General features: G+C 43.8%; 2 protein-coding genes across 3 annotated transcripts in view; one reads left to right on the top strand and one right to left on the bottom strand.

Annotated features, from left to right (window-relative positions):
* Positions 1–322: 322 nt before the first annotated feature.
* Positions 323–11,101, top strand: LOC146198957 (uncharacterized). Its single transcript, XM_084594425.1, has 3 exons — positions 323–429; positions 8,087–8,332; positions 9,552–11,101. The coding sequence occupies exons 1-3, from the start codon at positions 356–358 to the stop codon at positions 9,721–9,723; spliced, it is 492 nt and encodes a 163-aa protein (XP_084450551.1). The 5' UTR covers positions 323–355; the 3' UTR covers positions 9,724–11,101.
* Positions 11,102–11,771: 670 nt separating this feature from the next.
* Positions 11,772–26,869, bottom strand: part of Hyccin (PI4KA lipid kinase complex subunit hyccin) — a 40,307-nt gene continuing 25,209 nt past the window's right edge. For both annotated transcript variants that reach the window (XM_084594423.1, XM_084594424.1), the window contains exons 10-13: positions 26,712–26,799; positions 22,834–22,993; positions 19,316–19,568; positions 11,772–15,014 (exon numbers count right to left, since the gene is read on the bottom strand). In XM_084594423.1, coding sequence (XP_084450549.1) covers positions 14,489–15,014; positions 19,316–19,568; positions 22,834–22,993; positions 26,712–26,799 — 1,027 coding nt within the window. In that variant the 3' untranslated portion in view covers positions 11,772–14,488. The remainder of the gene's footprint in view (positions 15,015–19,315; positions 19,569–22,833; positions 22,994–26,711; positions 26,800–26,869) is intronic.

Genomic DNA, 26,869 nt, shown 5'->3' with positions numbered 1-26,869 from the left:
AGCCAGAAGGCCCTGGTCCACCGAGCCCGAGCCGCGGCGGTCGCCAATGGGCTCCTGTAATTAGGAGCCCACCTAGTGATTGCGTGAGGTTGCCCTGGCTGCCTCAAGCTTCGTCCAAATAGTTTTTCACGCACACACATTAACGTCGCTGACATCGCACAGCACACGGACTCCACTTCGTTTCGCCTCCATCGAAACGCAGCCGCCGTGAAGTGATATTTTCGCTTAAAGCGCGCAGCCACCTGGCGGCTATCTATGCAAAGCATTTCACATTCGAAACGCGCGAAAGCTGCCTCCATTTGTATTTTCTCCGCTACCCCGTTTTTGCGTCGTATGGATTCTAACCACCTTAACCATGGTCTGGCGCTGTGCTTATGGGATTTTTACGGAAAAGCACGAACCAAAGAGCGGAAATCTGTCCTATCACAAGTAAGCGACGATTGTGTTCATGCGTACAAGCGCAAAATAGCATGCACCTACTTGCGTGAATTCATGTTGTGGAAGTCTCTTCAGCATGTCAACTACGGCCACTGCCTTGCTTTGAGATGAAGCGAACACCTCGACTAGCAAATATAGCAGGATAACCGACACTTATCAAAATCTACTTACACACGGTCACGCTCTTAACGCATTAAAGGCCCCGTTCTGCTGAAAACCCGTTGTTGGCGTGAGCTAAAAATCACGAGAAAATGCTTCTGGCAGGTGGTTGGCAGGTGACATGGGCGGGCACTCATTGGTTTTAAGCAAACTCATTGGTTGGCGGCTTGTGTGACGTCACTAGACCAAATGGCATGGCCGACCAGCCAAACTGCCAACTGGCAGGCCCTTTGAAATGGGAATCGAATCCTCCGAGACGTGTGCAATCCGGAATTAGGCACACTACCTCTAGGTCACACCGGCACATTCGTACGGCTTTGTCTATGCTGGATAGTATATTTCCCTTAATCAGCAGTGTGCAAGATGGTCACAAGCTGTCAACTTGTAAATGCACAACAACGTTTTAAGGCAAAAGCCTTTCTATGCTCATGAAATGAAATCCCATGCGCGAGACGTCATAATACGCGGGAATCCGCGAGATGTGTTCTTTTCTAGCATTTCTGCTATCTGCAAACCCACACTTGAACGCGCGCCAAGTAACGCCACGGGACAGGAGCGATGGTGTACCGTCCAAACTTACACTTGCCGGAGAAAGTGCGACAGATGCTGCATCTTTCCTTTCCTGTAAACCAATTATAATTATATGTAACACTGCAACGAATGCAGATAACGGGCAAACGATGAGAGGCAAATGATAAGAGAGGAAGGGCACGCTTTCGCCATTCTCCTCTTAAGGGACATCTAAGAGACCTAATTTTTTCCCTCTTTCACCTGTGGTAGTTGTGTAATGTGCACAGGTTTCCATTAGACGACCCCAGCCTGCTGCGTAAAGGGTTCACAGCAATGGGGCAACCAGGCAGCCCCAGCAGGAGCCAGCTAGACACTTTGCTCAGCTCATTTGGAGCCAATAGTGACTTTAGAGCTGGGTTCCAACGACGCGTGCTGCGCGAAGGTGTAGTGCCGTCACGGTTTGTACACAGCGCTGGATGCACGCAGGTAGATTTTGCATGCATATTTTATTGGATTCCATTAAAAAGTTAGCAGCATATAGGTCAACAGCCGCGATGAAATGGAGATGCACAAGTTCCTCGCATCGCAAATTAGCAAAGGTTGGTTGGTTGGTTTGTGGGGTTTAACGTCCCAAAGCAACTCAGGCTATGAGAGACGCCGTAGTGGAGGACTCCGGAAATTTCGACCACCTGGGGTTCTTTAACGTGCACTGACATCGCACAGCACGCGGGCGCCTTGCTTTTCTCCTCCATCGAAAGGTGGCCGCCGAGGCCGGGATTCGATCCCGCGTCCTTGGGAACAGTAGCCGAGCGCCGTAACCACTGCGCCACCCCGGCGTTGTCAAATTAGCAAAGGATAAAATGAATCACAAGCTGCTAAGATACTGCTGTGCACAAACAGAACTATGCTGGCACAAAAATATCCTCACTAATGCAATAGATTTGCGACATATTATTTATAGATATAAGAAGGCTATGTGCAATACCTTGGCACTGCAGTTTGAGGCACAGTTAGTACAAAATGGTTTGGTTTGGTTTGCAGTGTTCGAAAGTCCCAAAGTGGCTCAGGTTATGAGGGATGTCTTAGTGCAGGGCTATGGTAATTTTGACCACCTTGGTTGTTTGTTTTTTTTCACCTTGCACTGTCACACAGCATCACACAGTACATAGGCACCTTTCCTTTCGCCTCTATTAAAAAGTGGCTTTCACGGCTGGAAATGAATCGGCCACCTTGGGATCAGCAATCGAGTGTTCTAACTACTGAGCCACCATGGCAGGCAGTTAGTACGACTGGCAACATAAATTTCAAGGATGTGAAGCATCGCCACAGAATCAAAAGATTTTAATAAACACCTGATATGATGATAAACCACTGAAAAGGTAAAAAGATGACTTGTTCTTTCTTCCAGGGGGTATCTCTACCTCTACTTAGCGGATGTGCTCGGGCAGCCCCGTAAAGAGAATACTTGGTATCATTGCACCCACCGGTCTAGCCATACTCACAGGTCTTCCTGTTACCAGTACAGCAGCAGGCACCAGCCAGTGCTCAAGATTCAATAGCAAAGCACGACCACAGTTACAGTCATCAAGAACACTCCGAGGACACTGTAAAGCAGCTAGAAGAGAGAGAAACTACTGCCCGAAAAAAGGTCAGGCTTCTTCCTGCTGAAACAACTTGCTACACAAAAGGAAGCCTAACTTTTGAATATATCGTTGAGCAGATGAGAGAGAAGAATTTACTATCAGAGGAAGCGGAAAGAAAGCTGCAAGAATTTGGAAATCTACCTCAAGATATTTTGGAAAGGTTGAGTGAAAACATAGCAGCTGGGCATTGGTGTGGCAGAAACTATGGCGAAGAAACAAAGATGTTTTCTACTGCACTGCACTACTATTCCCCTCGGGCATATGAATACCTAAGTGCACTGTTTCCTCTGCCCAGTGTACAGACTATAAGACAATGGCTGAAAGCTATCAGTGGCTGGCCAGGCTTCGTTGCTGAAGTGCTGAATGATCTCAAGGTCAAGCAAGAGAGAGTAAGATTCTCCGCGGGAGCGCCTGTGCTCTATTGTGATTGAGAGTACGAACATCAGAAAGGCTTGTGAGGTTGATGCTCCCAGTGGCCGCTTCATTGGCTTTGTTGACTTGGGGCACATCACAGTCAAGGGCCTAACGATGCTGACAACGTGCCATTAGAGACAGAGGTACTAGTATTCATGGTGGTTGGCATATCAGCACCGTGGAAGATGCCATTCGGGTATTTTCTCTATGCCAGTCTCCCTGGCGAGGTGCTCAAGAACTCACCTCTCGAAGCCATACGCTGTGCAACTGAGTGTAGTGGTGGTCGTGTGCGACTGCCTCGGTGAAAATGTTGCAATGGCAAAGCTACTTAGCTGTCATGCCCACAAACAATCATACAAAGACCTCAAGACCTTTTTCCCTCTCCCCAAAAATGAGCAGCAAAAGCGGCGGCGTAGCTCGAGTGGCTGTAAGCCTAAAAGAGATTTCAGATGATACACTGGTGCTTTAATGGTATGACGAATGAATAAATGTGGTGGCGCGGTTCTGCAAAAGTTCTAGTGCATTGGCAAGCTTGATGTGGGTGCCAAATGGGTGACACATATTCTAGCTTTGATTTCGCAAGTGATTCGTAAGCTAGTTAGTTACGTGCACGGGAACATCACGAAGATGACGTCTTAGAGAACGAAAAGATTTGTTAGCTGAAGAAATGATGTTAGCTGAACATTGCTTCTTAAGAGGCAGAAACAGTGGAAGATGACGTAGTGTTCATGTTTTGACATGAAGTCAAGTTCAGTTGTATTCATAGCCCCGTTGCCTTCATGCTACAGAAGTACTCCCGCAAGATGTAAACAAAAAAATCTTATGATCGAAAAAGAAAATGGCACAAAGAAATGATAACAGACGAATGGAAGGTATTTTAGAGTGTTTTCTTCATTAAGTAATGAGACATGTTTAGTAAGTGGCCATTTAATTACCAGACATCATCTTCAGGGCCATTTTATCACCAAAAATTGATATAGTGTAGACACCCTGATATAGTCAAGCTTTTTGCCGGTTCAAGTTATTTTACTACTCTCTTGATTCTTGCGAAATGCCTGCAGTTTTGACTAAATGTGGCGGAAGGCTGGTTAAACATTCACTGAATATATATGTGTGCTACAGGTCAAGACGTTCTTGGAACTCTTTTGGTTTTTGATTTAATTTTTTTATTTTTGGAGAAGTGTAGATCTTAAAAAAGGTGAACATCACACATAGTCAGAAAATGAGAACAGTGAGAAATGCTGACTTTCTGAGCATTTCCTTGGTATGCAAAGCCAACAACATATTTCATGAAGCAGTGTCCTTAGATTCTGTGATGTTACTACACATTAAAAAACATCAAGTAGTTTCACTTTCCAAAGCCCTTCACTACAGTGTCTCTCAAAGCCTGGGCACTTTGAGATGCTAAATAAACCCTATAACCTAAACAAATCAAACTAATTTACAGTATTCGCTGGTGGGTTTCTGCAATGAAACTTTAGGGCAGCTCAAAAAATCAAGGCATACAAGTGGATACAATGATCTAAAAAGAAATATATCTTTTTGGATATTTTTCGTCATTTCAAGGCTGCGCCCCCCCCCCCCTTCCTAAGTATTTGGTCAGTGGGATATGCGATGTCTTGTGACGTGAAATGGCCGAGAGCGGTGGCAGTAGGTTGGATCCGACACCTGCTATAAGTGCTAAAAAGCAATCAGCACAATAAGACAGGCACTTCAAATTACAATGACAGAAATCCATAGTAGCAGCATTGCTTCTAATACTGCCACATACCACTTTTAAGGTGACCTTAGCATCCCCATAATTTTTCCTTTTGTTAAAGATGTGCTTACAACTTAAAAAGTGCTCGGTCGTCTGTAGTATGCGAGATGTAGGTGATGTAGGTGAGTAGGCGAGTTGAGAAAATGTACTTGTCAAAGAAAAGAAGCGGCAAGTTATATTTATTCAGTATTTTTTTTGCGGGTTGTGTTAATTTGCTGCCCCATAGTTCTCGCGCTGTAGGCTCTCTTTCATTCAAAGGTGATTCTAAATTATAAATTGGTGCCTTAATTACCCTGTTTTGAAAGATTACAAATTCGCAATCGGTGTCAAGTCAGATGAAATATGTTGCCCACAGCATGCTACATTTTTGCGCAGAAGGATTCCGCATAGCCTTTCGTGTAAAATATCTGCAAGAGTGTTGATTTTGATTTGCTAGGGTTTTTCGCCAAATCATCCCAGAATTTACCGCTTCATGCATACAAGCTCTCCGTAGATTTTCTACATATGTACACGCCTAGGTATGCAGACAGAAAACGTTGCAGCACTTGAAAGGCACCAGCTTGTTCTCTTTAACTTGAACGGAAAAATTTAATTCCACAGTGTATTGCTCGAATACACGTTCGCGCTTGACATTGCGTCTGGGTATAAGGCAGACCTCTGCTATGTGACTATGCAGGCTAATGTATCGATTTACTATTGATGATGTATCTACTAATGTACCGATTTTTACGAAATGGAACCACAATGTGATGGCGACAGGATCGAGCTATCCGAAGAGGATCAGAGCACGCAGATACACGTCCTTAACCTGTTGCATTTCATCGGTAAATTCACGTTTTTGGGAGTTGTTTTTTGGTTGTTTATAATACAACGAGGTACATCTGCCACTAAAATCCCAGAGATGGCATAGGAACAGTAGTACGGATGCTGTATTGCGCATGCTTTCAGGTCCATCGCAGCGCAATGCTTATTAGGCACCGATCTTAGATTTAAAAAAAAAAAAAAATCAATATCAAGCTCCTTCGTGCACACGTATCCGCATAATGTACTATAGAACGCCAATGATCGATGCCGAGTGGCGGGCGCGGTAACATATTGAACATGGCCCGCGCTGGACCCGAAAGCCTTCTGCGGCGGCCGATACAGTGTAATCACATTGCTGACATATTTTACGCCAAAAAGCTATATCAAACTTATTCATGGACGCGTATTTGAGCATTGCATTAAGGAATCCGCCACAGCAGAAGGGGAAATTAGAAGCGGCAATGTGGGTTTTGCACCCTGTAGCAACACTGATGTTGCCATTCGCAAGAAGTTTTTGCAGCACAGTACCACTTTATGAAGTAAAATGGGAATGTAGGTGGCGTGTAAGTCTAATGTCCACTCTTCCATCCTTTTTTGTTCTGAATGCGAGCAAATAGCATGAAAACCACAGCACTAAACAGATGCAACTAGCGCGACGATAGCAGTCGCAGCAGCGCGGCCGACTCACTCAACCCTTCAACATGACGTCGCGTGGCATGGTTCGGTTCGCTAAAGGTCCGATACATGGCAGCAATTTCGCATGAAGTCTATTGAACTTTCCTGAAGATGACTGATTGTGAACTGAAGCTTGTTTCTGTAAAATGGCCTGAAGCAAAAGTTGTGCACCATTAAAAACAACGGTTGACAATAGGCTGGGTGTATGCTTATTGTAGGCAGTATTCGGTAATACTCAACCACTTTCAGTGCAATGTGTCCCTTAATAGGCACTTCATTTAGAAAAAGTACTAATGAACTACGGGCAGTGAGCCTGTAGGGGTCTTGGTGAGATACCGATATACTATCAGTGCAAGGCTACCAAGTACAGCAAGATAGAACACTGCAGGCTAATATGTTAGTTGGCAGCTGTTCTACATGTACAGGACCACTTTAGAGCTATACAATAGTTAACAATTATGATGGGCAGCCTTCTAGACCACATCACATAATAGAGTGCGGAGTTTTATTCCTGTACTTCTATTGCCAAGAATTGCGCATTTGAGAATACTTTAGTTCAAACCATTTTTAGGAACTTTCTTTTGGCACCACTGAACAGAGCAGGCACACTCACTTATAATGCGTTTAATATTTAGTTGAATCACGTTAGGGGACATGATGCCAGATGTCTTGAGCCACTCACACATTGAAAATATGCTTCTTTTTAAAATGCCAATAATAAGTTTCTCAGAAATTTAAACAGAACTCAGGTGTTCATTGCACTTCTTAATATTAACCTCCATAAATTTAGTGCAAAACACTTAGCGAAACTGAAGACAACCTTTGTACAATTTATGTTTATGTTAGTATTGGTAAAAACTGATTCTCTGGCTCTTGGAGCGTATGTTGAAATTTGTCCAGCGGCAAAATTTGTTGCTGAGAAAACCGGTTTTAAGAAGACTTCCTGCCACGCAATTCAAATTCATGACCACCTTTATAAAGGATGGTTTGGCTTGGCTTGTTCTGGTTTGTGATGTTTAACTCCCGAAGCGACTGCCATAGTTTAGGGCTCCAGATGATTTCGATACCACCTGGAGTTCTTTAACCTGCACCATCATACGGTACATGAACACCCTGCATTTTGCCTCCATCGAAACTCGGCCACGGCGGCCAGGATCAAACTTGCGATTTCCTGGCTCAGCAGTCAAGCACCCTAACTGCAGAGTCACCACAGCAGAAATAACGGGTTCCCGCCATTAAAAAGAGAGTGGTGCCAACAAACAGGGTCCTATTATTTTTTAATCTTTAACTTTGCCCAAACCTATCCACTGTGTTGATGCCAGTGCCAGCCTCTGGTATCAATGAGTTACCATATATATATATATATATATATATATATATATATATATATATATATATATATATATGAATTTAATTCTTGGTGACTAACAAAATGAAAACCTCGTTAAAAGTGCACATTAAATAACAATTTCCATCATTTTTCTTAGGCACGTAAGAAAATCTTTAAGAGTTTATACTGACACATCTTACGGGGTGTGTAGGCTTTCGTCAGGTGTCGACACACCTTTTGCCTGCTCTCCCTTGCTTTTCATTACTTGTAATGCAAATCAAAATAAAGATGTTAAATAAGTAACATTGCAGGTACAGCCATTATTCAGTTGCGTAATTGACATTTTTATTTCAGGGCAGTTGAACTCTTGACCTACACCAACCCAACTGCCAAACGTTTCAAGGCACCACTGCGACCATCAACATTCTACCATCAAGTAGAGGTGATGGCGGCTGCAGGCAAGCAGCTTATGGACCTCCAGTTGGCAGATGAACGACCAGTAACGCAGGATGGCCAGCGTATGTCTGTAATATCGCTGGCTTTCACCCTGAAGAGCGTGCCACAACTGGCACACATGCTCTTTGGTGCAGAACTGTGCAGGTTAGTATATACTCACATACTCTACGATTCCACACTACATACTGACACAACAGTTTGTTTTGTGAGGTTTAATGTCCCACAAAATTCTAAAGTTAAAGCTCAGCTACTTTGGTCATCTGATGAGAAGAGAGAAGTCACTGGAGAAAGATTTGATGTTGGGAAAGTTGAGGGTCACCGGAGAAGGGGCAGGCAGCGAACGCGATGGTTGGATGGCATCCTCAAGGCGCTGCAGATGAAGTTATGCGATGTTACGAAGATAGTGAGAGACCGGAAAGCGTGGTGTGATATGGTCCATAGGGTCACGAAGAGTCGGACACGACTGAACGACTGAACAGAACTGAAATGTCCCAAAGCGAGCTAGGCTATGAGAGATGCATATTGACACAACAGCTGTTTATAACCGCTGACTCCATATTTCATGCAAAAACCACAACGAAATCGTCATTAGGCTGATTTCACCCCAAGTTTGTGCGCACGCTTACCTCAAGTAGTCAGGCTGCTGTTTTAGGTGTTCTTTGCAATGCTGCTTGCAAAGCTGCTTTCTTTACTTGGCGCCTTTACTAGTGTTAGACTGCTCGCAAGACTTGTCAACATGAGAGCATTCCTTTTGAAGTGATAGTTTCAATAAGCAAGGTAAAGCCGAGGTCACCACAAGCTTTCGATGACCTTCAAAGAGCTTCGAAGTCAAGTTGGAACTTAAGCCACAAATTTAGGTAGCTATGTTACCCGAAGAACGGGTGCCAGTATTTTCACATTATGACACTGGTACTGCTTTATCAGAAAACAAATAAAATGGGGGTTTAAGCATAGCTCGAACCTAGTGATATGAACGAAAGTACTGTTGAGCATGGTTTAGCAAGGCTGTACATGGCTTAATGGTTTGGATTAGGGGAACGCTTTTAGGGTATACACGATACAGCCTTTAACATCACCTTTTCATTCTGGGATTTTTTTTAAATACTTTTTTTTGTTCAAGTTTGTTTTTTGGGGAAAGGAGGGCACAGCACCTGTCTCACTTTTGATGTACGGCTACGCTTAATTAGGTCATCATTTGGACCCAGCAAGGCAAAATTCAAAGTTACACCTCAAATAGTAGAGCTAACGCCTAAGAGAAACCAAAAGTATGATTATGGGGCCCACAACAGCAGGTGAGCAGTCATAAATAAACTTACAGAAAACATCGCCATTCTTCAAATACTAACCACCCTGTTACTTGCAGGTACATCTGCACAAGGTATCTAATGCAGGATCCACTAGAAATGTACCTGAGCCGTATCCGCGATCATTGCAGTTGCAACAACCCATCAGCTGGCCAGTTTCGATGCGCCTACCGGAACACACTTCTGCAGGCTGTTGTGGCTGGATCAAAGAGCAGCTTTGTTTCTTTGTAGCTTGAAAGAATTGGCCTGTCCAGGAACCAGGGACAGCCTGTCATTCCTTGCAGCGAAGACAGCATGCACACATTGGAAGAACAGCTTCACTGGCACAATCAATACTTGATCCCATCTACCACGGAAACCACGTTTTTGAATTAAAAGGTAGCTATGTAGTCAGGGCCATCAGCAAGGCACTGTACTGTACCGACTGCGCTGGGCTGCTCATTTGCGAGACTGTGAGCAGTGAAGGATGATAGTCACCACATCGAGTCTTCCCGCCTTGTGCACACTGCAATGCAGGCTGCTGAAACAGTACTGCGTCACACTACTGCAGTGGAGAAGTACAGTGTGCATGTATTGACATTGGAAGCCTTCCAAGAATTTGTGCAGCGACACAACTCTCATGTGCTTCATAAATGCATACACTACACTGAAGACCCGCACCATGTCATCAGCCTGACAAGAGTGGTGCAGAAAGAGTACACCACACTACGGCTTACAGATTTCCTAACATCTCACCGAGCAAAACCGTGGTGCCTATCTTAGGCACATGCTTACAAAGAGGAAGTTTTTTGGGCACTAGTGAGTGTAGTCAGCCGGTGCCCTTATGCAATTGCTGAAATTGGCACAAAATAGACTTTAGAACCAGAATGAATTATTTTCGGGAATAACTGCTACAGTGTGTGCAGTAGGTATCAAACTTTTGTTTGTCCGGACTCATGCAAAACGGGAAGCTTTCGTTTTTGCTGAGCCACTCGTGTGAACGTCCTGAAGTGGTCGCTATCTATGGAACTGTTTGTGAGCTGCTGACTGGTGACGTTGCTGTTACAAAAGTGAGAGCATGTGGTGTTCCTTAAAGGTGAAGTGTTCTTTCTGCATTACTTTACATTGTGCTTTAAATGTGTTGCCATGAGACTTGTAATCTGAAAAAGTGGCCACAGTGTGTGGTTGCAGAAAAACATTGGGGTAAGGAGACGTTGAGCCCTGCCGCTCTCGCCTCTTAGTGGTTCTCCCTGGGAAACGCTGGGATGTTGGGCTAAAAGCCTTACTGGCAAGAGCCTTTGCCTCAGTAGGCTAAAGTGAGCAAGAAATAGTGCTTGATCAAGCGTGTATTACAGCTGCTTGAGAGTTCGTGAAGCATATTACAAAACAAAGAGGTCTAAGTCCTAAGAAACGCTAAAGAACTCCAAGGCTTCCATTATTAGGAAGCTAGGAAAAAGCATTATATGAAACAGTTTAAAAATGTTTCACTGCTTATTCCCTTTCTGGTTAACAAGGAAGTGGTAAAGCCATCAATAAAAGGCTACCCTGGTACAACACATACAAGTGCGTCCAGAGTCCTGGTAGTAGTGTTGATTTATCTGGTCGGTGAGAAAAACTGTCATATGTTGAAAAAAAATATGCACATGTGACCATGAAGTGCAGAGTGATAAATGTGCATGAGCAGTATTGGTTGTACATTTCGTTTTTACACTGATCACTTTCCCAACGCATCTCCACAGTGAATTTAACCATACGGAATTGTAGTTGTGGGAGGGTAACATCATTTCTCGCATTGAGAAAAATTGATTTGAGGCGCTAGCTTTGCCATGATATTTAAGGAAGAGAAACATTCAAACCAGAAAAAAACAAGGAGCTTTGGTTTTGATGTTTCTTGTGGCAGCTATGAGAAACACATTTCTACAGCCACTTTATTGTGCCGTGTGGAACAAGAATTCATGTTGGCTAGCTGAACCAGACGAAATTTGTTCCTTGGTGCTCATTTCTTCAGTGTGTATTGAATTACAAGTGGAGGCTAGACATTTCAAGAACATCACTGCTTCATTTTCCTGTTTTTATGGGAGAAGGTGACTACAGTGAGGAAGTCGTAATGTCCTCAACTTCCCACATTTACACCCTGCACAATTCAGATAATGTGACAAGATTCCATTGACATGCATTCTTCCTAGCTCATTTCCTAGTCTAGGCAATGTAAATAAAAGTGGCCTCCAAAGTTGCATATCAGAATCGGGCTCACCAAAAGGCACGTGTGTGTGATCATCAACACTGAAACCGAGCATGAATCAGAGGTCAACGTGGCCAACAATTTATTGTCGTATATATTTATATTGTTATGTACACTTGCTTCTTTTAACATCCACGCAATATATGCATATATTCAGCAAGTTTCGTATATCGACAAGTAATTAACAAGAGATGATATATCAACCTTAATCTAACACACAAGGGAACTGCGCAGAAACAACAGTGACACATGTCCATGCGTTGCTCTATGCGGTCAATGATTATCGATGGTCTGAGAACACAGGTGCAGAGTAACACTGAAGGATCCCGTTCAAGAAAACTGCCTGCCCGAAGAATAAAAGACGCAGTGGGCCCGTTACACTCATTCAGCTGAGCGATGGCAGGCGGCTGAAGCATGTGTGTGCACCACGGTTCTCCATCGACACAACCTACATGAGAGGTTGCCATGAAGTACGCTTTGAGGCGTAGCGACGGCATAAAACGTACAGCAGCAATCCTCACTGTTTGCCAGCTAAACTAAAAGACAACAAGTATTGGTGCAACAAGACGGATAAGAGTAAGCAGTTCCATTTGTGCACTGAGCAATCTGCAAAGAAAACTCGTGCCTTAATTTGTTGTGTTATGCAACATATAGGTGCCTATGTATAGATGCACACGTGCGGAGAACGCGTGTAAGCACAAGATAATATGCTTCACACTACACTAGTAGCCACTGACGTGAAGAAAAGGATCCCCGCCAGTGACCACTTTTTCGCAACAAAGCTACGAGAAAAAAAAGAAAAACAATACCCTTTCTGTTACGACCTCTGCCTAAACTGGTTTACACAAAAGTGCAACCCAAAGCAATCTTAAATTGAGCGATTAAGTGTGGTGACCTGAAAGCATGCACCCATTCATGTAAAGTGAAGGCCGGAACAGACGCAGGGAGGTGCCAAGAAAGCAAATAAGTTGCAGTTCTGAGGGAAAAAAAAAATGGATGCAAACAGGTAATCAACGCACTTGAGAGTTCTCCATTACGCACTGCAAAATGAGATGCAAACATAACCGGAAGAACGTATAAAAAAAACTACACCAGGTGCACCTGGAATGCATGCCTGTTGTGTTTCAATGAAAACCCGCAGCACCAGCACTGAGCGAAAAAGTTACCTGAAACAGAAATATTCTATGGCATGTAAGCAAGTTTGAGTCCCTCTTGCACAACCACTCAGAACAATTAAAGACAGCACAATGCCCACCATAAACAGCTACCAACAGACGAAGTAAATAAGGATAGCTATGCCTTCATGGCTGAAACAGCAAGTTCCATACAAGAAAAATACAATTGTGCCCCATTCCAAAGTCTTCCCATCTGCACAATTTCTCCGATGAGGCGGGGACGCTCTACCAGAGTCTTCATGCATAAGAGTACTAGCAAGCGTTCCAATCGGCCTCCTCCTACTCTTGCCTTTATGCAAATGAGCACACCTCCCTATAACGAAAGCAGAAAGCCCATGAGCTTCAGCACCATAGAGAAAAACACTGAAAACTGCTCAAATGGCATACGGACGTGTGGTCACTAAAATTTAGACGCCTTGGGGTAGGCCTCGACCTCCTGTTTGTCAAACATTCACACGAAAACTCTGGCGAGCTTGTACTACAAATATGTGGTGGAAATCGCATCAGCTTGCGTTCCAGTTTCTTTTCGTTAATGGCAGTATGACGTTGACAGTGAATGCGGCCGCATAGAGCCGTTATTCACACTAACAAACATGACAGGAATGAACAAGCAAGTTTGCAAAATGAGGGACGTGCCACTGCAGGACAATTGCAAGGAAGGGGGAAAAAAAAAGTAAGAGGGGTAGTGGGGCTGTTCAGCACACACAATCACAGATTCCTTGTTGGAAAGGCTCTTAAGTCTACATCTAGATGCCGCAAAGAGAGCGAGGAAACAGTGTAGGCACTCTGAAACCGCTTTATGTTGCCTATTCCGCTACGAATCGGCGCACACAGCGAGAGGCAGTGGATCCCTTATGCCTCTTTTGGGGTCCTGCGTCTCGCCAGACATCGCAACAGATACTACGTATGTACACATAGGGTCTCTCTGTTTTTTAAGTGACACGGAGTAAAATGAGAGGGCTTACATGGAAACAGTGTTTAAGTCTAGTTCCAAGCCTCTGAGTGCTTGGTGGGGTGGGAAAAAAAGAAAGAACAGTGTTGATCATCACTTTGTGCTATGTACAACATATACCTTAGTGCCAGTCTTGGGGCTGAACAAACACAATGGAAGCCATACACAACACAGGTTGCGAACAACACAGGAAACCACGACGTGCACTCAAGTGCAACAACACTGAAAGAGTGCCAAGATTACAGGGGAACAACTGTATTGCAATGTGTTTTGCACCTACTAGGGTTGGTGCAGTTGTTGGCACCGAGAGGCAAGCTGCTTCTTTCGATGGACTGGACCAGCTTGTTGCCTATAGTTACAAGTGCTTTCCCTGTTTGCAACCTACAGCATGAATTAGTCGCACCCATGGCACAGCATACTGGTAGTATTGCTTTAAATTTTCAAACGAGACGGAGGCAGAAACAGCTCAACAAGAACTTTCGTAAGTACAACCAGAACCGCTGAGAGCAGTTCTGCAACACTGCATCATGACCCCGGGCTATTCCACAATACCAAAGTGCCACCAACTTCCACGGCGAAAGAAAACCAAAAACTTGGCAAACCCATCGCAGAGGCTGGTCTCACACACACAAGCACGCACACAGATGCTCACACCTGCGTGGTTCGTTGCGGTTTCTCCTCGCTTCTAGAGTTGCTCGTGTTCTCTGCCGTTGCCAGGCTTTTCAATTCCGCGGCAGCCACAGTCTCGTGGCCCAACACCGCGTCATGCTTGTCGATGCCGTTGCGAGGCTCTGGGACCTCAGCTTTGCCCTGGATTCTGCTATGAGACTCAGCGGCGCTCCCATTCTGCTCTGCTCTGTTCTTTCCTGACCCGTCCGCGGACTCTTTCCGTTCCGGTTTGCTGCCCTTGTCGGAAGCCTCGCGGCGAGATGATGGTTCTTTCCGGTCCGACCTGTTGCTTTTATCCGTTGGCTCCTTCGAGGCAGTTCGTGATGAGCTAGAACGTATGGTCGATTGCTCTTTCCTCTCTGAATCCTTGCTCTTGGACGAGGCCTTCCGTGCATCTGTAGAGTGGTCGCCACCTACTGTACCAACAGATGCTTCATGCTTTGCGGCCTGGTCGAAAAACTGTGGACCTGCTCCAGTTTCGGGTGACCGCTGAGAATCGGTGGACCTGCAGTGCCAACGAGGCCGCTCTACTGCAATCAGTGCATACAGGAACCACACTAGGCCACAGCAGGTGCTGCTGATGAAGGCTCAGTCTAAAATTCAATCTCTGGCTAAATTTGAACTTATCTGAAAATTATGAGTAAGGCTGACAAATCAAACATTTACACTCCACAAACTGCAGGTACTTGGTCATCTAAGGTCAGATTGGAACAAGACGCTAACAGCTGCTATGAATAAAACTAATTCATCAGTGTAACTTCAGCTACTTTTTAAAACTGGCCTGATTCACTTCTCTGGTTAAAGAGGCTGCCAAATTACACACTACTCATAGAGGCATTGTGCATTTACTTCAATGGTGAAAAGTATTCCATATGCACATTTTCATTCACAGCGGCTTGATTGAAATGCAAGATGCAGAACGAGGTCTGAACTATGAGACCCTAAAATATCAGTCGGCAAGTTTGTAAAGAAATGGAAGGAAAGACCACTTTGCTGAAACATGTCTGAAACAGAGAAGTTTAAGCATGCTGCAGTCAATCTCATCAATACATAAATATTCTAACCCTAACTTTCAAAAAGTAAGAATTAATCACATTTAATGCACAAAACTTAGAAATCTGCTCATGTGAGTTGTATATATTGCACCAAAATTTATCTCTTGGCGGACAAAAACTGTCCCAAAGAAAACCTCTTTCACTAAAATTCAGCTTGATGCGAGGGCTCAGCCTGGTTTTACAAATAATAAAATAGAAATAAGCAACAACAATTACATTACTATTCTGCAAAATGGGAATATAATGGTGATATAAATGAGAAGTTCGGGAAGAGACCACACTCAGAAAAGCGACTTCGTTCCCAATTAGTGCCTCCAACCTTAAAAGCCCCTGCCCGCAAGAGTTGTCACAGAGAAAAATATTTTCCCACTACTACAACTATCACTTCAAGGAAGCCCATTTTGATTTACACCACACTTAGGTGCATAGTTGTCACAGAGAAAAATATTTTCCCACTACTACAACTATCACTTCAAGGAAGCCCATTTTGATTTACACCACACTTAGGTGCATGGTGCTAACATCCCTCAGGGATGCACATAAAACAGCAATATATATATATACTACCATCCACATACCATAATGGCCTCCACACAGAGATTGCAAGCCTTCTATCCTTCAAACAATAAATTGATCAGTTTGACAAAATAATTCTGATTCAAAATGTAATAAACATATGCAAAAACATGGTTCCAGCAAGGAGTAAGCAACTTGCTGCAAATTTCGATTTTTATATAGGACAAAAGGTCAATAAGGGCTAGGAAAACGTGTCAGATTCTGTGCTCCACTGTTCCTTCTCGTTCTTGTACACGTTAAAGAGAACGTGAAAAGCACGAACCACAGTCTAACAAAGGTGCAATATGGTCCAGTTTGCATCACAGCGGCATTCGAAGATGCCACATACTAACCTTCAACACTGAAGGCACAGGAACCAGAAGACACAAACACTGTGGAGCAACTAACATTATTCACATATTTGAAAGTCTGACTGTATGCTACAGGGGCAGCCGAAGAGAAAGTTTAAAATTGTAACCATGCCATAGCATTCCTCCTTGAAAACTTCTCTGTATGAATTTAATTGCCGATGTTGTAGTACTTTGGTTTTCATGTGAGAGTGTTAAGGCTCCCGTTCAGCGCAGAACTTGGGGTCCCTTGGCTGGCGTCTGTGTGTCAAAAAAAGCCCACGTCAACTCTGATGCCATGAACCAGAATCAAATTACTTTAAAGGGACTATGAAATGCCTAAAATGAGGTAAAGGAAATCGGTCGAGAGATAGCTACTCCCTCACAAGTAAATTCATCGGAAGAATTTTTCAGCTAGCTTCACCGGAGATATTGGAGATTAAAAACAGTGCTCCTCCTCTCTCCCCTCAACTCAGCACTCCAAGACACCAGAAAAAAAAATGAAGAAAACAGCTTGGGACGCTCTTTTCGCAGACTTCCGGTTGTCGCGCTCGTTTTCCCGAGCGTTGCCCACGCATTCATCGGTCTCTGCCTTTTCCTTCCCATCTGCGCTTGCACAGCTTTTCATCTTATCTTGTGTCTTTTTCGACAGCTGCCTTCTGCAGTTTCTTGACCCCTTGGAATTGTGTGCGACAGCAACCCGAATGACCCGGGTCGTTCAGCGGTGGGCAGGCTGCTGTCCACATCGGCGGTCGCCGTGGAGAAGCACTTCCCTTCATATCCCAGTCCGACTGAGCGCAAATTAGCGTGCGCTCCTGCCGAGTACGGCTTTCTACAAGACCCCTTTCTTCTCTCGCACTGCCTGTCAGTGTCCCGTGTCAGTAGCTTTGGTACCGTCTTGTGTGGTTTGACTAACGGCGGCTGGTCACCTTTAGAGTTGACGTGATAGCAACAACGGCAGACAAGCGTGCAACTTACATGCGTGCAAACATGCCGTCGTCGTTTTTCATCAGAATGAGCGCTTTCACGATGGTCGGTGAGAGGCATCTCTTGTGGTGCATGAGCACGGACTGATCATATCAAGACATTGCTACAAAGTTTGGATATCGGAGTACAGGTGAGCACAAATTACTCGTCCGCAAATCTTAAGAACTGAGGTTAACAAACGGGTAGTGTAGTGCTTTTGTTTTTTTTAAAGTCCTCTCGCGCATTGTTTAGGTAGTGTCAATACATAATGTGCACGTGTGTTTTATCTCGTGTATGCATCATCCAAGCCAGAATCAATGGCGTAAAGCATCAGCAAAGCAGCTTGGCACATGCAGTTTGGCAGTGCAGGTTGTCACCGATTTCCACAGCTACAAGCAAGGATCACGCACAGGAGCATGTGAGCGGCAGTTCATGCAGCACTCGAGCAGACGACTTTTGCAGCTAACGGAAGTGTCTATGATGTAGCGGCCGTCGCGGCTGCAGCCAATGGCAGCCTGTCACTCTCTAGTGGTGATGTATGATCTCGCAGCAGAACAGTTCCAAATCTCACCGCCACACGAGAACCGAGCAGCCCGCGAATTAAAAATTAATAATAAATCGCTGGTTTTGTTGCAACGAGTTGTACTTTGGGCGAGTGCTCAGAGGCATTCATTCTACACATTCGAAATGTTTATCAGCAGCCTTTCTAGCCATTTCATAGTGCCTTTAAAAAAATTTGATTGCTGAAATCAACCGGGAAGCACTATAAAATAAACTGTTCTCTGAACTACAGTGGCTGTGTATAAACGGGAAAGGTGCAAGAAATTGGCATTTTTGTTGTTTTTGTCTTCAGATTAAAGCCTTGCCGTGTGCAGCAGAGTTCTCACAGACACGCCTGTTTCGGCCGTTCATTTTGCTGAACTTCTAGAACCATACTGCAGGTCAAGGCATTCTCTGCTTTAAAATTTGTCAGTTTTAAGATTCATACATGAAATTACCATCTTAGTCTAAATTTAACTTGTCAATTGACACCGCACTGCAAGAATTCGAAGCCGAAAAATTTGTGTCCTCTGAAAAAGCATTCTAAACATGACAACCTGTGGCTGTCTTAGGAACACAATGAATGTTGACCCAGCTTCCCATCCTCCCACAATTAACTTTCCAGGCTCTACACAAGATTCAGGAGAAAAACAATGTAAACTATTTTCTTGAGGCAGAAAAACAAAATTTTATGAGTAGTCCCAAAATTATTCCTAATATGTTTAAAAGCTTCCATGCAAATAAAGCAAGGCATTTATTTGTCACCAATATTGCCAGAGGTTTTCGCCCACTTCCGCCGTTCCTTCATTGCAGCTAACGGCATTATTTAGTCGCTGGCAAGTAGAATCTTGGAAATTTATTGTCATGTACAGACTCATTATCGGCTTTCATCTGCTGGTTATAGTAGTATTAATCCAGTGCATTGTGCAACCACAAGACAATACGATGAACTTGACCTCAGGTTACCTAGCTCATGTCGCTACTTTCCATTGGGAGAGTTTATTAACACAATCAGCCGCTGCTGGTCGCTGTCTTGATAAACATCGTTCAATTATTAGTTTGTGTTTGCTTTTGTTTGCTAGCCTGTTTATTTGATTCTCGCTGCATGTTCACCTCGCATTTTTTATTTTTTTTTATATATATGCTTGTTGTTTTTCAGCAGTTCTCATGTGCTTGCCCCGGCTGCACCTAAGCGTCAGTGTCTTACAGTTCCCGTGTCCAAATATTTTATTTCATGCCGACGATTACACATCTTCAATCCTCATAGTTTCCCCAGCACGCAACTGCATCTGTCACTCCCTTGCGGTACTAAGCAGAAGCATCAGAAAGCAGGCAGCACTCACGTGGGGACCGAGCTGACTCTCGCCTCGGCAGCAGCAGCAGCGGTGGCAGCAGCCTTGTCTGTGGACTCCTTGCGCGTGATGCCCTTGACAAGCTTGCGCATGCCGGGCAGGTGGGGCAGGCCTTGGATCATGGCCTTGGCTCCTGCCATCATGGCCGCCCCACCTCCTTCCTCGCCTTCCTCCTTGATGACACCGAGAACGCCCGCATCGTTTGGCAGTGCCATGTCGAGATCTTCCGGGATGGGAATGTCATCTGCACCACACAACAGATGGGGCAAAACACTCATCAACACTTCAGGCAGATGAATGCAGACAGAATCTATTGCTCAAACAGTGTACTGAAATAAAAAAAAACCTTGTTAAAGAGACGCACACCAGCAGGCTGGCTAATAATGTCATAACAGATATGCTTCTGCCATTAACATGGTTCTTTTGAGGTGTAAATCACCTCAAGTGTCTTGAGCAATGAGTGTGCAAACTCAGGCAGAATAGTATCCTGTTTCATGCATCGCAGCCAAAAGTCATAATGGTTCTATATTACTGAGACATCAGAACACTGATGACGATGTCATTTCTTTCTAACACTCTTCAAACGTTACAAGCACTACACGCCATAATAATAGTTACCCAAGCATCAATGAAGCAATGAGTAAACAGCCTTGAAATACATGCAACTCTGAAAAAGTAAACATTCTGCACATTATTACGAACAGCGTAGACATCTTGCACATTATTAAAAACAGCGTTAACTCTTTCTGTACCATGCCCATTAAGCATGGGTCACTGGTGACCCATAGGTACAGCTAACCCGCTTACCTATAACAAAATTGAAAAAAAAAAAAAAAAAAAAAAAAAGTCTCGATTTTCGTTCGTTACATCTAGGTTTTTGTTATATGCTGTTTTCACATGAAGGCTTGAAAGACAGTGCAAAAAAAAAAAAAATTCATAGTGGCTTAGCTGTAGTTAAGCCTAAGAGATTGCAAAAGCAAGAGAGGCAAAGTGTCTCCAATAGAAGACGACACCACTTGTTAGGGTGCCTCGATGTGCACACCCTCGTGCCCTCGAAGGGTGAAGACAACTCCGCCATATTTTGGCCCACCCTTCTCATAGCACTTCAGGAGCGTTCCTGTTATCTGCAATCCCAATCTTGAATGTGCGACAGGAGCGATGGCGTGCCATACAAACACACACTTCTCAGAGAAAGTGTGAGATACTGCGCCTTTCCTCCAGAAGTCACATCTTGTCTAGCGTTCCTGCCATCTGCAATCCCAAACTTGAACGCACGCTACGCTGAAGAGCCGACTTGGTAGCCCAGCTCTCGCGCTGGTATGACGTCAGTAGTCACATGGTGTAAAGTGTAACTACCGGACCATGCTACGCTGAAGGCTCGAAACCTGGCATAGTATATTGCTTTTGCAGTAAAAAATTTACAGTGGCACACTTAAGTCTCCTTATAAAAAGAAATGTGAAAGCACTGAAAATTCCATGAGCTTGTTCTGTGTTTCATTACCTTTAAGATGTCTACAACTTAAATTTTACTTTTAATGCTTTCGCATTAAAATGCGCAACCGTGGACAAATCGAGGCTAATTGAAGGCTCGAGGTTCACTTGCGGCTCCCTGGCAAGAGCGACAAGAGAGCTGTGCTGTGGTGTTTTGTGTCAAGCTCACTAGAAGGCGCTATGCGTATGCGCCATCTATTGGGAGATTTATCGTCTTTGTCTAGTTTTGAATTTTGCATGCACAGGTTTCAGAACACTTCCGCTGCTCTCTATAACCTATACCCGAGGACATTTTTAATCTTTTTTATTTTTTTTACCTTACTTATTGGCACAGCTGTCCCTTCCCTCAGTACCCTCAGACATCCTTACGCTAGACAAGAGAGAATTACAAGTTCATTTTCGGGAAGTTGCTGTACAGTAGTGGTTTGGGTGCTCGGCTGCGGAATAGAAAAATGGTGGTTCAATTCCTGGCGTAAGCACAAGGCTCAACATGGCCAGAATTCACAAAGCCAGCAACTGCTGGATTACGACCTTCACGAGAAGGCATGAATTTTCATGTCGAAGGCAAACAGGCAACTTCTAGAAATCGCTGTTCGAATGTGAAGAAAGTCTTAATTGCAGAGTAACATTTCAGGTCAGAACCGCAGCTACCAGTTCAAGCAAACTGGAAATGCCAACCAACTACAGTTCTTTTCAGGCATGCCTACCACTGCGATAGTGAAAATAAAGAAGGTAATGCAAGTGTGCATTTTATCCACCTGCCAAAGAGAAGACAAGAGTCACCATAATGCATTGCTGCACTGCACAGACTGATAGTCTGCCTCTGTTTATAGTTTTTTCAAAAGCGTGACGCTCCCAAAAAACGTAGTGCTCCCAAGTGTTGTTACTGAGCACGCCAAAGAGAAAGGATGGGGGTGGCCACAGGCCTCACATTGGACCAGACTGACAATGAGAGGTGGAAAAAGCCCACTGGCAGCTTGGGTGCTACCTGAAGAAGCATATAACGTACAGTCAGGGACAAAAATCTGCGGGACGTTAGTCTATGGAAAAATATTTATTTCTATGTGATTGGGCAAACGTAGTGAATGAAATGTGCTGAATCATGAGGGGACATGCAAGCCCCATTCATATAAAAAATGTAAGAGAAAAAACTAGAGAGGCAACAAAAAAATGCATGTTTTTCCACAACTCTGCATCCCGCAAAATTTTGCCCCCGACTGTATGTCACTGCATGCATTGTGTACCTTGCACCTATACCAGGTGTCATGATGTTGCAGCTGCAGCCGCTGGATGTGTGCCTCAACAAACTGGTGAAGGACAGGTTCCGGGCACTCTACACAAAATGGCTTGTTAAATGGTTGCCGCGCATTCACAGCAAGCAGCGGCAAAATCGGAGATTGCGGAGTCAATCATGCGTGGGCTGTGCGCTGCTGCAAACTGCTCCCCGAGTGTTCACTGTAGTGCTTGAGTGTGCAGTCACGGCTCGTACATTCTTATCATCCGAAGTAGCGCGGGAGAGTGTGCGGAACATCCAAAATTCTGGACACTGTCCACAATGCACTCCCGCATCATCCCTGCTTCAGTGTCAACCGAGTTCATATCACCACGAAATTCTGCTGCATTTCATAAAGTAAAACAAACAAGCAGAACTCTCGTGGACACAACAGCGTTACATTATTGCAATTTACACTCCCTTCAGAGCTACTGCATGGCAACATTATGTACTATCAAAGTGAAATAACAGTCAAACATGCTGTGCACAAATGAATGGAGAAATAATGATCCATAAATCAAACTGATCATGCTGAATGTAGCTCTCACCCAAGTCATTTAATATTCGAAAACTCCCCAGTAAAACTGCACACACAAAGAATTGCCAACAAAGGTTGATTACAACCGAACCAATGAAGATTGCTGCAAGCAGCCTCTGCATTTGGAAGAGTGACTCTCCACGTGGCAACCACAATTTCCTGCTCCTGCCTAGCAACAAGGTCCGGTCGTCTTCTTTTGCCACCCACCTGGAAGCTTCTTGGTGCGGAAGGAAGCATTGGTGATGATCGCCTTGGAGACAGTGGTGGTGGAAGTGGTGGGAGAGATGGCCACACTGATGCCCATCGGACCCTCTGCTGGCTGTCCACACTGACTGGCCATTAGTGAGTTCTTGATGGCACTTGTCACCTACAAAAAGTGTGTGCAAAAAATGAAACAAAAAAAAAGACTGCATCAAGTGAGGCTGCATCGCTCTAAGCACTCCAGAATGGAACGCAAAATGCTTTCAGTACCACGTCTCCAGTTTCCAGAAAGCAAAGCAAAAAGCACCAAGTTGCAACGGGAAACTATTACCGTGGAACACTTCACCAGTACTATTGCAAACAGCCAACCTAACATAAAAATACACTACAGCATTACCTGCCATCTTCATAATCAAGACAAGGGCTGCTTTATTTTGTTCAGGATGTCTAGTGAGCTACTCTTCCCAAGTTCATTGACCTTTTCAGTCAATATTCCCTGTCCATTGAAACGGTAGAAAAACGTAGTGGCCCATATTATAATGGAAAACACATATTATCCATTATAGCAAGAAACTTATTCACAAAAAGTTCAAATGCTGCAAAGATAGCAGATTTGCTCTTCCTGTTTGAGAAAGCAGATTTTTCCCCAAAGTAAATCCAGCTTCAGGAGGTAATTTACGATGCTATTACTGCTTCTATTTCAGCTCTTTATTATATCGCCATGTTTGCACTAATGGCAAATTCCAACAGGAGACGTGAAACACTCTCAGAACGTGTGAAGGCAAGATTTCCATAGAGTTTAGAGTCCACCGCCATGGTTCAATCAGAACTTGTGATCTGAATCCAGATCATCCATTGAAATAGCTCTTCGATCTCGGGGAGCATGAACATTTTCTATGAATTTCCGTTTTGAAATCTAAACAAAAATGTGTGGCTATCCTTTGTGCGTGTGTGCGTGTGTGTGCATACAATTCGAACAGGCAAGAACAATAAAAATTTACTCAAAATAAAGTCAAATATTTTCTGGCAATTCAAATGCCCAGAGTTGGCTTAGATCAAGACAGACACGTTTCCACATAATGCAGCAAAGAACATATGCACAAAAATTTATGGCAGTATGATTTGATGTTTACACAAGACGGGAGTGGCTAAATGCTGTCATAAAACATTATAAGCTGTCCAACACATTATGCAAGCAAAGGCTCTCTTCTTGCCACTGTTCAGGCACAGAAAAGGCACATGTATTCCTCTTCAATGGTTGACAAAGCTGGTGGAATGACGTCAAACTGTTGCATATCAAAGAGGTATGGGTAAACAAATGTTTGGCAACAGTTTCTATTCTCTGTACTATAAAAGGGCCCGAATGATTGCAGCACTTAGATCAGTAACTGCTTACAAATTTTTGTGCTGCTTTATTCATTCACAAGAATAGCGACATCCAATGGCTTTACGCAGGCTTTCATAAAAGCAGCAGTGAGCTTGAATTCCGGACACTTTAGGAAAATTCCGTAAATGACATTCCCTAAGTGTCACATTATTCCTTCATGCTTTCAAAAAGGGGCCCCTAGAGTAGAGGGCTGACATGGTCTGGTTTATTGTCAGTGAAAAGCGTTTTTTTTTAGCCCCTCTGTTCACGACAATGCATCTCACAGCAGCAGCACTACCGCGAGGAGAGCAGAAGGCTAAGATTTGCGAAAACCATATTTAACGACTCTGGTATCAAAGTTTATCCATAAAGCAACTACAGTAACCTGTATTAGGGGTGTGCACTATTTAAAAGTTTTGAACAGTGACTCAATCTCCTATTTGAATTATTCAAACGAACAAGCATTGTATGTTCAAAAATTACACGAAACAAATTGAATGTATTTTCAACTTTTCAAATAGTATTTGAGTGATCGGCATGGGGTACAAAATAAGAGTGTGTATTTTATTTTGATGCCTGTTCTGAAAACAGGGCGGACTGACACTACCTGCCGTGACAAACCCCACATTGATTCCTGATCTTTGAGGCCACGGCTCACACAGCTGTTGCCATGTCCTGGGACGTGGCTCTAGCTCATTCTCTTTTTTCTTAAACAGCAAAGGGTAACCTTCCTACATGTAAAACTTCACGAGTGTTATGACTTCGTGCTGCGACCCCGTAGTAGAGATTACCGTTGCACCTTAGGACAGCAATACCATACTGCACTACCACTACTGGCGCTAAACAGTTTACACGAGACATTTTCCGTACGAATACATATTCGGCTCACATTTGATTTTTTGTACAGCTGTTCAATTCATACTCAATTTATTTTTTAGCTGCATTATTCACATTCAATTTGATTTTAAATAAAAACTACTATTCGCACAGCCCCAGCAATACTTTTATTTTCTGCATGGCATACATGGACGACGCAGCTTTCCAGAATACAGCATTCTAACGTTTAGAGGCCACGGCGGTGCAGTGCAGTGCTGTGCACGAAGGAACCAGAAGTGCACAAATTATGTATGTTACTGTTATGACTTACTGTGTGGAAATCGCTTCTGACCGTAGCAATGTACAATGAAACTGAGCGACAAGTAGCATACAACAAACTAGTATACAAGTCTCACCTCGTTGCCAGCAAGAAAAAGACTGCTGAAATGAACATGTCACACCTTGTACTCATTCGAAGCAAAAGGATGTACAATGCCAATGGGATCGGACCACGCGCTGGACATCTGCAGTTCTGTTGCAATAACACGGCAGACTATGTTAATTTCAGTCAGGCCAACTTTTTATGGTATGTCTAACAATTTCTTACTTTGGTCGAATGTTTAGCAAAATCCCCCAAAATGGAGTAGATTTTTTAATAAGGGAGTCATTACCTATTGTCGTCCTTGACAAATTTCTCTGCAAATCCAAGTTTTCCAGCCTGCTAGGCCTTTGTTGCCACATATTAGAGCACAAACTGTCTTTTATAGACTTCATTGGCTTCAGTCGTTCATAAGAAGGCTTGTCCTCCCTACAGCTTGCATCTTATACAGTTATCACAGTGCGCTAAATGTCCACAGCTTATACAGTACAATAACACACCACTTTCGCCTTCTCCGCTTACGACCTCCAGTCTAGACACCTGTGTGTTTGCACAAACCAATTCATCATGTCTGAAAAAATCGTGTCATTACACCTTGCATACACTACAGGGACAAAAAAAATTAGAATTGGCAAGGGTGCACCTTTCGTTTTTTCTAAAATTGGCAAACCACTGCTACATAATTGTGGCATTGTTTGAGAAGTCACTGGAATAAAAAGTTGCCATTAAAAATAATTAGTTCTCAAGGAAGGAAAGGTGCAGTATCTGTGACACTTGTTCTGTGGACACCTGAACTGGCCGTAAGGGAAGGGAGGAAGGTGGGAATGAAAGTGGAAAAAGAGAAAGGGGAGCCGTAGTGGAGGGCTCCGGAGTAATTTCGACCAAACGTGGCCCAGCACACGGACGCCTCTTCGTTTCGCCTCCATCGAAACGCAGCCCTTGGCGGTGGGGATCGAACCCAGATACTCGGGACCTTGTCGGGCATTTTAACCATACACAGAATAGCCACACAGAAGAGGTGCTCTAGAAAACTTTCAATATTGATGCAATTATGAACATCTTTACAAGCTGGAATTTCACACAGAGCTTTACTATTTTGGTGCCTTTAACAACGTTACTCTAAACTCAGAAGTGAAGAAAAACAACGACAAAAAAAACCTTACAAACTTCTGCAGGGCTTCTGTGCACACAGATCAGCATAAACATTACAAAAAATAACAACTCTCAAGGTAGTTAGAAGGAACAAACCACATCTTTGTCAGTGCCATGCAAATTAAACATGTACAAGCAGCTAGATGAAAAGCACTCATGCAGGAAACTTACCAATAAGACATCTGTGTACATCTGCTGCATGGCTCGTCGATGAATATCATTCAAGGCTTGATGCGCAAGAGCGAAGAGGCCGTTGAACCTGGTCGAATGCACACAGTATATAGATTTATGCAATCACCACCGTTCATGTGTCACGTTCAAGTCACACA

This window comes from Amblyomma maculatum, chromosome 2 (assembly GCF_055883805.1).
Source record: "Amblyomma maculatum isolate TAMU_Amacu chromosome 2, ASM5588380v1, whole genome shotgun sequence".
Classification (NCBI taxonomy): domain Eukaryota; kingdom Metazoa; phylum Arthropoda; class Arachnida; order Ixodida; family Ixodidae; genus Amblyomma; species Amblyomma maculatum.
This window is presented reverse-complemented; position numbering and strand designations above follow the sequence as displayed.

Coding starts and splice junctions, on each gene's coding strand:
- LOC146198957 (XM_084594425.1), top strand. CDS start 356: ATGGTCTGGCGCTGTGCTTATGGGATTTTTACGGAAAAGCACGAACCA. Junction 430..8,086: donor GGAAATCTGTCCTATCACAA/GTAAGCGACGAT, acceptor TTTTTATTTCAG/GGCAGTTGAACTCTTGACCT. Junction 8,333..9,551: donor TTTGGTGCAGAACTGTGCAG/GTTAGTATATAC, acceptor TGTTACTTGCAG/GTACATCTGCACAAGGTATC.